Raw genomic sequence first — 16,098 nt, forward strand, 5'->3', positions numbered from 1 at the left:
TTAGTTACAGTTATTTTCAATTTTCTTTATCTAATCTAAAATTGTTTACATTATTTTATCATTGCAGCTTTACAGTTATGTCCTGCTGTTGGCTGGTAGATCCAAAACAACGACCGTCCTTTCCTCAATTAATTGCCTATTTACAAGATTTCTACGAGGACTTAAGTATGTACATATAAGCTAAACACCCTCATTGTGAAACGAACCTCGAACCAACTTATGCCCATCTTCAATATCCAGTTAAGGACCTGAGCATAAACGGCTGGAATATTCCTTGTACACCTCCACATCCCTCTTTGCATACGCATCCTTATTCTTTTGATGGCAGGGAGCCCAATTAAGAAGCTAAAACATACACACAAACAACAATGTTAGATAGAAATATGTAAATAGTTAAGAACAAATTTAACACATACGAAAATTATTGTTATTTAATGTAAATGAAATCTTTAAGAATATTCTTTGGCCTTTGGCTACACAAGTAGTAGTTGAAGAAGAAGCAGCAGGGCCAGAAGAATAAATACAAGAAACTGTTGTTGAAGACAAACAACTCAAAGGATAAATTTCAGGCAACCAAATGTTGTTTTGGAAATTAAACACACTAAACGTCTATTGATTTTAAATGGCAAAAACATGCACACAATTCCTTAAGATAACAAATAGCAAAAGCAACAACTACAACTACAACAACACTTAGGCTAGTTAAACAAAGATTTAAATGTTAAACACTAAAATTTATCCTTACTGTATCTCTTTCTCTTATTCATTCGCTCATCCATCCATCCATTCATTCATTCACTCACTCTCATATAAAGAAAGATATGTACTATGTAATCCTGTTTCTCTAACAAAACTAAATTTATATATCCGTACCTATGTATGTATGTCTGTCTGTATGTTTGTCTTTTTGAACTGGAAGAACGACGAAGAAAGAACGTGTGTCTGTAATGTATAAAAATTTGAATAAAAAGAAAAACAAATAATCTTTGATGGCAGTTTTCTTAATCAGTGTGTCAAGTCAATGGTATTTTCTTAGTATTTTTTTGTTTGTTTGTTTTTGGTTTCTTCACTCACTCACTCCACACTCACACCATGACCATCTCTCATCTTACTCACTACTCTAAATGTCCTTTACTTTGCATATCCTTAAGTGTATTATTAGTGTGGTGTGGCGGAACTATGCAAATGGTTAGTGCCAACACCTACAACAAAAATAACAAATGTACGTAAATATACAAATAACCCAATAAATGAAGAAGACAAAAAAAAAACAGAAAGAAAAACAAAAACCAAGAAAAATAATTCAAACCAAATGTGATTGTGATTTTATGTATGTATGTATCTCTGATGTCTATAAGAAACCTTGGATTACACTAGTTTACAAGTATTTGTTTCGAAATGAGTGAAGAAGTTTATCTTTGTTTGTGAATGAAGTTATAAATCGAATAAAGTCAATAATTAAAACAATATTCGTGTTTTTTTGTTATTTTATTTGTGTATATGGGGTAGTGACATATAAATTTCCCTAGGAAACTTAAATAAACCTGTATAAAACGTATTGACATTAGTAATCCTCATACATTTTCGAAGGCTTGTGATATACATTCGAGGAAGTCAAAAGTTGCTCCAGAAAAAAATTCCATTACCAAAATAGGGTTTTTACGGTGTACAACGTACAAATCGACTTACTAACCCATTATTTTAACAAGGGCGTGTCGCACTAAATGGCTAGTTATTCTATGACCACTAGAGGTTTAAAAATAAACATATCGGTCTTATATTCAAAGAGTGACACATCTCAAAAAGTCTAGTTTCGAGAAAACGCGTTTTAAGTTGGAAATTGAAATGTAACTTCCTTATTTAAAAAAATGTAGGCAAAAACTGAAAGAACTACTTGAACCACCTTTTGCAAAGAACTAGCCAGATGCCAGTAAAGTAAATTTCTGTAGAAGATGTAACTTCTTGAATTTTAGAGATATTAACATGAAAATTTTACACAAGATAAAGCAGAATTCGTGGAAATAATTGCTAACTAAACAATTTAAATGAGCGATATGTTCTATTTTTAAAACATTTGAATTTCACCACACTCCATATTTTTATTTTGCTCAAATGACATGGAGGTAAGCAAAAAGCAAATTTTCGGCAACAAATCTGTTTATTAGTTTTTTTGTTATTAAAATATATAAGTATACTCTTCAAAACAACAATAAGAGCATAATTCCACTGCAGACACAGTTTCCACTGAAAGAAAAAGCTACGTAATATGAATGAAATCCTACGCTGTATCAATGAAATTTGTCGTCGATTTTGAACCAACGTAAAGCTTCATTGAATAAATGAAAAAAGTTTCATTGAAGTAAAATTAACGAAATTGTTCATAAATGCAATGAAACTCCTTCATTCATGCAATGAAACTCCTTCATTTATGCAATGAAACTTTTTCGTTAATGCATTGAAACTTTTTCATTAATGCAATGAAACTCCTTCATTGATGCAATGAAACTTCTTCCTTGATGCAATCAAACTTTTCCGTTAATGCAATGAAACTTTTTCATTAATGCAATGAAACTCCTTCATTGATGCAATGAAACTTTTTCATTATTGCAATGAAATATTCTCATTGTTGTAATGACACTTCTTCATTTATGCAATGAAGGCTTGCGTTGGTTCAAAATCAATGACAAATTTCATTGACACAACTTAGGATTTCAATCATGTTATGAAGTCATTTCATACTCACGTAATGAACAAAAATGAAGTCAATGCTAAATATGTTTATTTCAGTTTATTGCAATTAGTTTTGACCATTAATACAACAAGTCATATTTAATACCTCAGGTATTAAGCACATTAATGATAGCGTTGTCATCTGTAAGTAAAATTGAAACAATAAACAAATTTCTAACAAATTGACTGGTTTTCTAAACAATAACTCACCTGCCGCTGAGCCATCCCCTGTGTACGTCCACGATGTTAGGATACAGCTTTTTTTCTTAAGGGAGTAGTGCTTCATTGGCCTCGGACAGTCGGCTTAATTCCACTGATCACTGGATTTTCTATTTTTATCTCCATTGCAACTATAAATGAAAATTAAAAAAAGTAAATAAACGAACACATAAAAACTACAAAAAATAATTTAACCATTATTTGAATTTTCATTTCACATTATTAGAAACCCTTTATACTTACTTTCAGCGAAGTTAATTATCCTTTTGAGCGTTGTCATCTGTAAGCAAAATTTTAAACCATAAAACAATTTTTAGTAATTTATCTGTTTTTCTTTCTAAACATTAACTTACCTTTAACTTTCGCCGTTGGACAGAAAACTATACAACAATACAACATTTTCTTTTTCTAAGTGAGAGATGCTTCGTTGGCCAATGGTAACAGTTTCTCCGCCATTCCACTCATCTTTAGATTTTCTATTGAATGCTTCCATTACAAGAAAAATATAAATGAAAATTCACTTAAAAGAACAACTGAACACCTAAAAAACAAGTAAGAAGGTATCAGTCAGCTGAGCCCACAGAGATATACCCTCAGCCACGTACCCGAAGAAAAAATGTTAACACAATACTTCTGTAGGTTTTTTAGCTGTTGGGAAAATTTTCCAGGATGGAAAGGCCCGCAAAAAACTACATGTTGCAACAAAATTCAGAATGATCCAAGACGAGTGCATTTTTTCCAAACTTTGGGTAGGGTGTACCCATAGGAGTGATCCGATGTAGTACATATTCGGACCTAATACAAATCTGTAGGAAATATTTTTGTTTTATTAGTCTATGGATATTTTCCTTACCCCCAGTTTATGTATTTCGAAACGAAAATGTGTGCGCATGAATGACACCCAAACTTTAGTTTTTGAAATATTATTTCATTTGCTTTTGCTTCAAAACAAAAAACTAATTTGAAATACACACTCAAATTTGGTAGTTTTTCTTCCGCATTCGTTTTCTTATCGACATACATAAACAGGCCCTTACAGACTATATAATTAAATATGTTGGACTTAATTTTCTGAATTTAAATATATTACAATTTTACTTTTCAATTTACAAAGTTTGAGCTAAATCGATTTCTCTCTTAAAGGGTTATTTTACACATTAGCCAGTTTATGTGGTGCCGGTAGGATTTTCTGGACCTTTTTGGGTCATTATCTCAGGAAGTATGGACTTTCCCACGAAAAAAAATTACAACGTCGTAACAGGGGCCGCAAGTGCAACCTGCTGCGTCACAAATTAATAAGATCAGAGAGGAGTTGTTAAACTATAATTTTTTCCAAATTTAGTGTGGGAGGTACTCAAATGAGTGGACCGATATAGTCCATATTAAAACTCGATCTATGCCTGAAAGTAATATTACCAATAGCGAAGTTTGGCTCAATTCGGTTATTCCCTCCTAGAGTTATCATGCCCACAATCTTGGCGAAAAAATTTTGAACCTTTGTGGGGGAGGTACCGGAAGGTGTGGACCAATATGGTCTATCTTCAAATTTAAACTAAGTTTGGACAAAATATTGAAAGAACCAACATTTTTAACCAAATATGTTGATCCGTTCGAGAGTTATCGTGCACTCCAACTACGACACATGGTATTATATGGGTTGTTTGCAGTTTTCGTGCCGTTTTCTGAGGATATATGGACTTGCTCCTGAAAAAAATTATATCGTCGTAATGGAGGTAGTGAATACAAGTGGCTGCAACAAAAATCAAAGCGATTCGAGAGGAGGCCTTAAACTGCATTTAAGCAAAATTTTGTGTGGAAGGTACCCGAAAGAGTGAACAAATGGGGTCCATATTGGAACCTCATCTATGTCTGGTAAAAATGTCACGATGTGCAAAGTATGGACTAATTCGGTTACTCCCTTCAAGAGTTATCGTGCGGACAATTTTTCCGAACATTTTTGAACTTTTGTGGGGGAGGTACGTGAAGGAGTGGACCGATATGGCCCATCTTCGAACTTAAATCAAATCTGGACAAAATATTTCGATACCCAAAATATGAACCGAATCGATTTATCCGTTCGAGAGTTATCGTGCGCACCAGCCAGACAGACAGACGGACAGACAGGCAGACGGACGGACATTGCTAGATCGACTCAAATTTGTCTGAAACGGATATCGTACAAACATACTTGGGGTCTAAAACAATTATTTCGATGAGGCACATTTTTGGCCGTATCAAAGTGTAAATACCCCCTTTAGCCTAAAGGCTGAGGGTATAATAACATTTACATTTTCTTTTCATGTTAAACACATCAAAACTGTGATAAGTTGAAAACACCAGACGTAAAATAACTTTTTTTCATCCACACTTGACTGTGGTTTAGCGCAAACTAAAACAATGTAGCTAAGAAAGCGCTGCACAGTGGTCCCACTTGTGTGGGAAGGTGCGACAAAAATATTTATAATCGTCGGATCAATCTGATTTTTTCAGCATATGCTAAAAATAAGTCAAAAATACTTTAGCCAAAAAATCATACATATGGGTCCAGTTTTTCCTATAGCCCCCATGTAGCCGTATCGCCCGATTTCAGGTATTTTGAAGCTTTTATCTACATTTTCGGCCCTAATTGGCTGTACTTTGTTATTTGGGGTTCTCAATGGTCAGAAACCTTCTGCGCCAAAAATTGTGGTCTTAGGTCCAGGTTTCGGTATAGCTCTCATATTACGATACCTCCCGATTTCAGGTATTTTGAAGATTTTATCAACATTTTTGGCCCGAATTGGTTGTAATTTGCCATTTGGGGTTCTCAATGATCAAAAACCTTCTGCGCCAAAACTTGTGGGCTTAGGTCCAGGTTTCGGTATAGCCCTCATATTACGGTACCTCCCTATTTCAGTTATTTTGAGGTTTTTATCTGCATTTTCGGTTCGAATTGGTTGTAATTTGCTCTTTGGAGTTCTTACTGGTCAAAAAACGTCTCCGACTGGTATCGTGGACAGGAAAAGAAACAAATTATTCCATTTGAGGTCAGAATATTTCATAATAAATTCGGTGCGACCGAACTTTACATTTTTACTTGTTTTTCATATTATATGTAGCATCATACATATATATAAAATATACAAATGTACAAAAATACACTCAGAAGAAGATCCCAAAACAAAAATATCTAAATCTTTAAAGAAAAAAACCAAAACAAACAATTAAAACACAAAACAAAGAAGAAACTGAGAATATAGTAATACGCATATTCACTGAAACGACCAGAGGCATCGTCAGTATTTTTAATGCCACACACGGAAGCGCAAATATATGCAGCTGGAACCAATTTTTTTGTAAACTTGATACTATTTCGAACATTCCTCAAAAAATTTGGAGAGTGGCGAAGGATGGCGAAGTTAGTAAAACCTTACTTCAATTTTTAGGACTTGGAAAAAACATCCACAAAAAAAGTGTTATAAAAAATGCGATTTCCAGCACATTTTATGCGAATAATGTGTACCCATTTTTATGTAAAAGTAATTAGAAACTCTTGCACTAAAACTTCCATTTCGAAAAAAATTATTTTATCCTTTCAATTTTGAGTTACTTGCCGTGTAAGAAGTCACAACCTTACTGATGTTTTTAAAGTTTTTAAGAGATTATACGCAAATGTCAACTTCTTCTGTATTGTTTTGTTAAATACCGTTATAAATTACAAAAACAGTGCTGGAATATTAAAATATAAAATGTTTAGAGAAAATTTGCTGAATTGTCGCAGAGATTTGCTGATATAGATTTTTCGATTTTTGTCGCAGGTTGGGACCAGTGTGCGGTGGTTGCATTGCCAACACGTGTTTTTTCTGCTTGTTAAATACTCATACGCAACCACAAATGGAATTCAATCAACGACAATACAAACAATTAAAAAGAACTGAGAAGAACATTATTTTTAATGTGGATGAATATTTATGTATACCAACGCCAATCGTCGACAGTAGCGAATTTTTGTACAGTTGATGACGTTTCTGCTAGGTTTGGCAAATATTCATGCATACATATTTATATATGTGATTCTATAGATAGGTATGTTGCCTATACATAAATGTGTTCTTTTTATGATTGCCAAAAATTTAATTTGTTTAATAAAGACAAAATAATAAGAAGACAAATTTTATAACTTAACAGATTTACAAAGAATACAAAACGCAAAAAAGAATTTCAAAAATGGTTCATTTATCTAATGAAACTCATTCATTTATCTAATGAAACTATTTCATTTATTTAATGAAACTGTTTCATTCATTTGTAAAGCAAACCAAACACATCGAATATATACATTTTCGCCATTATTTTTTTAAGATGTTTGCGTACTAATGGTTTTAGCCCATTCTATTTAGTTTGAATTCAAAACATACATCTTTGGAAGTCCATACAACTGCGCATGACTTCGGGCCAGACTAGACAGCAAATGTTTTTTTATTATGTCGGCCTACGGTTATGTTTTCATGACTTAATATGGTAACATTCGCATGACTCTGTAGTTGCAAATGTTTAAGTCTAATGGCTAGTCTTGAGTTTAGAAAAATAATTAATAACTTGTATTATACCCTCAGTATTTAGGCTAATATATCCTCATTATCCTCACTCACTCTGATAGGATCAAGAATGTACAACATCATAGACGTGTACGTCCGTCCACCTGTCTCCCTGGTGCGCACTATAAATCTCCAACGGATTAACGTATATGGTCCAAACTTTTGCGGTTTATAACATGTTGTCCAAACCTGGTTCATATTAGCACTTTCGTTCAAATGATGTGAACGATAACTCTCGATGGAGTAACCGATTTGGTTCACACTTTACACATCTTTATACATCTTCCAGGCATAAATCGGGTATGACTATGGGCTATATCGGTCCACTACTTCGGGTACATACCACGATTAATTTTTTCATACATCGGTGGTCGGCTAAAAGTTTAAATACAAATATTAGGGAAGCTAAAGAACGCCCTGGAAGATTTATCATTAACGTAGGGTTCATTTGTATTCTTTTCAAACTGGTAAAGATACTGCCGGATGATGCTTGACGTTAACTGAATGTATTGTATTCGGAGTCGTCTCCAAAGTCGTAGGTGTGAACAAATTGGACTGGCGTTGGAGTCAAACTAAAAGTGTTTCGATACCGAACTCCTGATTCCACGCTTTGATATTGCCCCCATAGAACTGTATTGCCCGATTTGTTGTATTTTGAAAGTTTTAGTCACATATCCGTTCGAAGTACCTCGTTGTCATTTGTCCTCATTTATGGGTATAAAACATCCTTCTAGAAAATTTTTAATATATATACAGGTTTACGTCTTGGTAAAACCTCCAAAGAATGGTTCGGCCAGATTTTAAGCCAATTACGTCAATCAATTACAAATTTAATTTAATTTATAGTCGACCCCGACCCCGCCCTACTATTATTCTCTTCTTCCAAAGAATAGAATTCCAATGACACGATATATGAAGAGGTAGCAGGACAACAGAGAAGAAGAGGAAGACAGAACCTTATATTTTGCCGCCACGTCATTCCAAATTCATAATGAAGATTTAGTAATTTCAATGAAAGCAAAGATGGCCACATTTTTAAGGCTTAAATACAAAATTTTATTCAATTTAACTCAATTTAGTGTTTATTAGAATTTAGTTTAGCAGAAATTTCCATTAGCACAAAACCGTCGTATAATCGTACGCGTAATATGAAGTGTTTTGAAAATTTTGAACCAGTTTTAAATTAAATCTAAATAAGTATGTAGCAAACCTCTTATCCAAAAATAATCAACTTAGCAATCTGTTTCGGTTTGCTGACCATTTCACTGTAATTCCGATATGAGCAGCTTTTAATATTTTAAACCAATCTCATTATCCATAGTCAATTGCAATGGGTTTATATAGTAAATTTTGATAACCGTACAATTCAACCTTCTAAAATAATACACATATACTTGTAAACTAGTGTAATATTTTCAAAACTACAAACTTTGCAAACGCCACTACTCTCTATCGAAATACATATGCATGTGTGTATATGTGCAACCTATACTTATACAACGGCCACTAAAAACTATAACTACAACTACAGCTGCAATAGAAAAACTAATACTACTGAAATAAAACTATAACAAGAAGAAAATAAACTGACAGTACTTTTCATATGGAAAATTGACAAAAAAAGAGTTCAATTGGTCGGTTGGTTGATTGGGCAGTCAAGCAAATCAAATCCACATTCAAATACAAATTGAAACTAAAAATTGAGAGATTTTAACTAAAAATGTCCCAACTATAGAACTGTTTTTTGTGTGTTTGTGTGAATGTGTATCATTGCACGTGTTTACATTATAAAGGTTGGTAACAAGTTTCAACTGCCACTTTTAGATTTCCTTGCACTTCTCTATCGACAACTTGTTTTTAGACTAAATGAAAAGAAGAAACTGTTTCAAAAAAAGTTCTTGTTGATGATGATGAAAAGGATAACGATTGTTAACAGAAAAGGAAAAACCGAATAAATGTGATTGTATTTATATAATTTAGTTTTAAGATATAAATACATTTAATTTTATAAAATTGTCTCAAAATATCCTTAATTGAGAAAGGTTGTGCTATGTGCTTCTGGTCAAATGCTTTGATGTGTGTGTAATATTTAAATAAATAAAATTGATTTTTACCATAATTCTAATTCGCATCGATAGGTAATAAAGAAATAACAGTAAGTAATTTTCAGAAGTTTAAAAAATACTGCAATTTGCATACTTTTATTGGATTACAATGACACAAACAAAATAAAAATCATCAATCGGTATTGACGAGAGAGGGACTCACAGACTATTATAATTAGAAAAATATTCATCAAAATACATCCTTATGTGAGATATGCCAAAAACTCCTGAGGGTCGGATATTACTAAAGCAAGGTATACATTCTTCTTAGACATATCAAAATAATATTGCATACAGATTCAAAACAGTATGTCGTAAGAATACGCATCACTAATCCTGAATAGGAATTGAATGGAAGGACTATATCCAAGAAAGAGGCTTCAAATTGGGGGTGCTATCCTGAGATGACATTCTGCCTATTCATAAGCGTAATTAGACCCATTGTAATATAAATACGAAGGTTGCACGATAATGAATAACCTAATAATGAAGCCGCGAATATTTATTATCAAAAATGAGTTTATGGTTTTCTAAAGTAGTCTTCAGCATGATATATACACTAGCGTTATGACCTTTTGAAATTTTTTCTCAAAAATGATTTCCTGCAGTGAGAATGAATGAACTTTACCTACACGGAGGAAAAAAACGCCTCTCTAACATATGTCCCAAACATATTTTGCAGCAAACATATATTTATTTGCAATCAGTCAGTAATGTTGGGACATTTTCTGAGTATTTCAGCCTTGTACAACTTCTCTACAAGTGGTGTCTTAGACACGCCGTTCGGACTCGGCTATAAACAGTAGGTCCCATATTATTGAGCTAATATGAATCGGGGTGCACTCATTGATAAGAGAGAAGTCTCCCCTGTCCCGCCTGGGATGTTTGTGGAACAATTATTATTATGTATGTATATGAAAAAGGTATTGATGTAATTACCAATATAAAATGCGATTTATTCCTTGTCCAATAAAATATTTCCATTCACCTTTTTGACTCAATCATAATATGTCCAATTATAAAATGTATTGGACATTTAATTTACTAAAAAGCACAATTTCTTTAAGAAAAGACAAAACACTGATTTATTCACTCACTTTACCGTCTTTACTCAACGGTTGTATTTAGAAAACTGAAGAAGCAAGTAAAAAGTATCAGTCGGCTTTGCCGACAGAGATATACCCTCAGCCTATGTGAATTGCCTGGAAGCATGGACTTGTCCACGGAAAACGTAATACAGGACCACGACGAATAGCATCGCTACACATTTCCAAAGGATCTTTGAACAGGCCCTAAACTGCACTTAGGTACAAATGTTGAACTTTTGTGGGGGAGGTACTCTAAAGAGGGGACCGATATGGGAGATTTTAGAAGTAAAACTAAATTTGGACAAATTATTAGGAGATCCAACGAGTGGACCAAATTTTTTTAATAATAGTACTGGAAGTTGTGGACCGATATTGCCCATCTTCGAACTGAAACTAAGTTTAGACAACATATGACGAAGGCCAAATTTTGTACCAAATCAGTTGATCAGTTCGAGAGTCATCGTCCTCTCCAGCCACTACATATGATGCGGTGGGTTTTTTAAACTTTTCGAGCTGTTTTGTCATGAAGTTTGGGCTTGCCCCTAAAAAAAAAATTACATATATTACTGCTGCTTCAATAAATATGAATGTGATTCGAGAGCAGGACTTAAACTGAATTTTTCCGAAATTTTGTGTGGGAGGTACCCGAAGGAGTGGACCGATTGAGTTCATATTGGAACCTCATTTAAGTCTGGTATATTTTTCACTATGTGCAAAGTACGGACCATATCGGTTACTCCCTTCAAAAGTTATCGTGCACATAAATTTTCCGTACATTTTGGAACTTTTGTGGGGGAGGTACCGGAAGGAGTGGACCGATAAAACCCATCTTCGAACTAAAACTAAGTTTGGACAAACTATTACGAAGGCCAAATTTTGGACCGAATCGGCACATGCGATCGAGAGTTATCGTGCGCACCAGCCAGACAGACAGAAGGACGGACTAAATCGACTCCAAATTGTCTGAAACGGATTTCGTCCAAACATACTTGGGGTCTAAAACCATTATTTCGATGAGGCGCATTTTGCCCGTATGAAAGCGTATATACCCTCGTTAGCATAAATGCTGAGGGTATAAAAAGAACAACATAATTAATACGATTTTTTTCTTTTCATCTTCGTTTGCTACTTTGGTTAACAACAACAAAGCACGAAACACACGTGATTTACGGCATACACACCATCAAAGCTTCTGCGTCTCCTCTTACACCATACACACAGCTCTAAGTTCTGAAAATCTCGATTTCCAGGATATGTGGCGACTTCGGCGACCGATATCTCTGGAACGGCTAAAGCTATTTGCCCGTAGAATACATCAAATTGAAGTAAGTAAGTATCTCCAAATTCGAGATAATGAAGCAAATATCTAGAAAAAATTTAATAGGTACCCCTTAGGGCGAAAATGGAGCCTATTGTAAAAAAACCATGTCATTTACATTTTATTCTTATTTAAAATTATTCAAGGAACTGACATAATGTGGGTTTGGAGCCACCTGGGTACAGCTAGTTTTTGTTATTGGTTTGGTTGCTCGTCTTCTGTAATTAATTGTGATGTGCTTGACTCCTCTCTCCTCCATGTCGTTCACAACTTTCAAGTCTCGCCAGCTCGGTCATTGCTATGTGCTTCGATACATACAGCATACTGGGAGACTCAATGGAGCGTGAAACCTCTTGGAGCAGATGTTAGGTCGAGAGCTCCGGAACCTTGCGACCCGACACAACGTCTTAAAAGTCTTAGAAGAGGTTTTTGACTACAAGTTTGGAAGCACATCCGTACCTTTACTAGGCATATTGAAAGGATTTCAAAAATAATGGTTTGCCATTTTCGACGCAGGCGAGAATTTTTTAAAACTACTGCCAAAAGATGAAATAGAGAATATCAAGAAGAACTGCAAAAAAACTAATGGAATGCCGAACTATACGAATCTGTTTACATATAATAGCAAAAACAAAAAAGAAAACATATTTTTTCAATTTTATTTTGTGAATTAGTTGAAAACAAGTAAAAAAGTATCAGTCGGCATGGCCGACAGAGATATACACTCAGCCTGTGTATATTGAAACATCTTTTTTCCCAAAAAACGTATGTATTTAGAGGGTTTTAAAATTTTTGGGCGTATGAAAATCGTAATGAAAAAACAAAAATCTTGATTATGATTAAAGAGCAAATGTTTTGCGGAGGAAATACTTAAAGGAATGGATCGAAATTGACCATTATGGATGTGGATCTCCAGCCACTACATATGGTGCCATAGGGGGTTTTTACACCCTTCGGCCTGTTTGCTCAAGCAGTGTGGATTTGAAAAAAGTTTACCATCGTAATTGAGGCAGTGAATGCAAGTTGCGTCAACAAAAATCAATGTGATTCGATAGCAGGTCTTAAAGTGAACTTATCCGAAATTTTGTTTGGGAGGTGCTGGATGAAGTGGACAAATATAGTCCATATTTGAACCTGAAGTATATCTGGTAGAAATATTAGGATGTGTAAAATATGGACCAATTCGGTCACTCCCTTCAAAAGTTACCGTACGAACAATTTTTCCGAACATTTTTGAAAATTTTTGGGGGAGGTACCTGAAGGAGTGGACCGATATGGCTTATCTTCGAACTTAAACTATGTTTGGACAAAATATTACTAAGGCCAAAATTTGGACCCAATCGGCAGATCCGTTCGAGAGATATCTTGCGCTCCAACCACTACAGACGGTGTCATAGGGGTTTTGTGCAACTTTCAGGCTATTTTCTCAGGAAATATGGACTTGCCCTCGTACGTACAAATTTTTCGAACATTTTCGAACTTTTGTGGGGGAGGTACCGGAAGGAGTGGACCGATATAACCCATCTTCGAACTTAAACTAAGTTTGGACAAAATATTACGAAAGCCAAATTTTGGACCGAATCGGTTGATCCGTTCGAGAGTTATCGTGCGCACCAGCCAGCCAGACAGACAGACGGACGGATGTTGCTCAATCGACTCCAAATTGTCTGAAACACATTTCGTCCAAACATACTTGGGGTCTAAAACCATTATTTCGATGAGGCACATTTTGCCCGTATGAAAGTGTATATACCCTCGTTAGCATAAATGCTGAGGGTATAAAAATGTAGTAAAAATAGGTCAGAGTTATTCTTCTACTTTAGTTACGAGGGCAACCAGATAAATTTGTAGCCTAAGCAACAGTACGTGTAACCAGACGCCAATTGACATTTTCATTGGAAAATTTAAAATTTTTAGCCTAAACGTACTCAGTACGGTTGACGTTCGACCATATGTTGCGTTGTTTACAATGACATGAAAAATCACTTTGAAAAAAAAAAAATCCCTTGTGGACATTTTCGTCCGATCATTTTTCACAACATTCGATAAAGGACCATCCTATAGTACTGTGAAAAATTGGTTTATTGATTTAAGAACTTTTGACAATCTTTTGAAGTCACTGTAAGCAGATATTTAACTGAAAACAAGATATAGGGACACATGACATAACCAAAATGACATAACTGTTTGTTTCTCACTAATTTTATCATCGTATTATTACATATATATCATTATAATTATTTATAACTTTATTTCATATATCATAAAAATTAAAAGTGGTGTGTGCGGGACCTTTTCCAGTATTTAAATGGAATAAAGGCATTTTAGTCATTAATATGCAAAAGTTCATTCATTCGTGCAACAGGAAATAACTTTTTGAGAATTTTTTTCCTTTCAAAGTAGTTTTCTCAAAAAAAAAAACAAAATGGTTTGTGCGGAAAATTTTTATAACAAAAGGAATGAATGGTACTTTAGGCTTTAATACACGCAGAAAAATATATGTTAGAAATATGTTTGGATCCAAACTAATATTTGTTTGGGACTGATTGCCAACAAATATATGTTTGGATCCAAACATAATTTGTTTGTGTCCAAACAAATATATGTTTGCAACATTTTGTAACATATATCAATTTTATTTGTTTGGGTACAAACATATTTTTTATGGGTGGAGAGAGGATTTTTGTCAAAGAGAGTAACAACAGGGCTCTAGCGGCTTATGGAGCCGTAGTTATTGGTCTTTTTGAATATATTCAGACTAGACTTGGTATTGACAAACCGCCATATGGGAAAAATTACTTTATTTTTTATTTATTTATTTATTTATTTATTTATTTATTTATTTATTTATTTATTTATTTATTTATTTATTTATTTATTTATTTATTTATTTATTTATTTATTTATTTATTTATTTATTTATTTATTTATTTATTTATTTATTTATTTATTTATTTATTTATTTATTTATTTATTTATTTATTTATTTATTTATTTATTTATTTATTTATTTATTTATTTATTTATTTATTTATTTATTTATTTATTTATTTATTTATTTATTTATTTATTTATTTATTTATTTATTTATTTATTTATTTATTTATTTATTTATTTATTTATTTATTTATTTATTTATTTATTTATTTATTTATTTATTTATTTATTTATTTATTTATTTATTTATTTATTTATTTATTTATTTATTTATTTATTTATTTATTTATTTATTTATTTATTTATTAATTTATTTATTTATTTATTTATTTATTTATTTATTTATTTATTTATTTATTTATTTATTTATTTAAATATTTATTAAAATTTAAAAATTTATAGTAAACTTATAGCTAAAAGCAGCCGCTACTACGGCTATCGGCTTTGTAAATTTTGTAGTTGTGCCATTTTGGATTTAACAAACCTTTTAATTTAATATGAAATCAACATTTTTGTAATTGCTGTTGAAAATAAGTCCATATTTGGTTCAATTACCACCGTTATGTCTCAATATATAACACACAATTATTGGGTCGAATTCAATTACTAATAGATTTCAATAGTTATTAGGTTTAAAGTTCCACATAATTAAAATAATATTTAGTTTTTAGTTTCAGTAGCTAAAATGAATTTATCTATATTAGTTTACATTGGAAACTGTTCACAATTCCATGGAAAATTTCAAATTAATTAATACTTATGAAAACTAAACGCATTAAAATCATATGGCCTGAAGCAACATAACCTGTGAAATATGCAGTCTACAATAACCCACATGTATAAAATACCTAAGCAAACAACTACTTATTCGTAAACAATCTAAATAAACGCAAAATTAAATCTACCGTGAAGAAAAATAAAACGACTGTATTTGTGTAACTGTGTTAAAAAAAAAAAAAAAAATAACTCATGAGTGTATATTTTTGTTCTTTTTCATGTTTACTTTAAGTATAGACCATATTATACTCCATTTTTCCAAAAAAAAGTGAAACTAACCAAAAAATGAAAAACGAAATCCTCTTAAGCACTTTTAACTTAAACTAAATATTAACTTAAATGTTCAT

General features: G+C 32.8%; 2 protein-coding genes across 12 annotated transcripts in view; one reads left to right on the forward strand and one right to left on the reverse strand.

Annotated features, from left to right (window-relative positions):
• The window catches only part of Drl-2 (tyrosine-protein kinase derailed 2), a 205,591-nt gene extending 204,122 nt beyond the window's left edge, over window positions 1-1,469 (forward strand). For all 4 annotated transcript variants that reach the window (XM_073992140.1, XM_073992142.1, XM_073992141.1 and 1 more), the window contains exon 12: window positions 68-1,469. In XM_073992140.1, the coding sequence (XP_073848241.1) occupies window positions 68-179 (112 nt within the window). In that variant the 3' untranslated portion in view covers window positions 180-1,469. The remainder of the gene's footprint in view (window positions 1-67) is intronic.
• The window catches only part of LOC141406526 (uncharacterized), a 122,795-nt gene that overhangs the window by 9,618 nt on the left and 97,079 nt on the right, over window positions 1-16,098 (reverse strand). Inside the window, exons 3-4 of one of the 8 annotated variants that reach the window (XR_012413423.1) lie at window positions 3,303-3,435; window positions 3,193-3,229 (exon numbers count right to left, since the gene is read on the reverse strand). The exons of 4 other annotated variants lie outside the window; for them this stretch is intronic. The gene's annotated coding sequence lies outside the window, so the exon portion shown is untranslated. Of the gene's footprint in view, window positions 1-206; window positions 3,436-16,098 lie in introns of those variants that run through there. 3 more of the 8 variants (XR_012413418.1, XR_012413422.1, XR_012413420.1) reach the window with 3 other exon arrangements.

This window comes from Musca autumnalis, unplaced genomic scaffold, assembly GCF_047663935.1.
Source record: "Musca autumnalis isolate F117 unplaced genomic scaffold, ASM4766393v1 scaffold_5, whole genome shotgun sequence".
NCBI lineage: Eukaryota > Metazoa > Arthropoda > Insecta > Diptera > Muscidae > Musca > Musca autumnalis.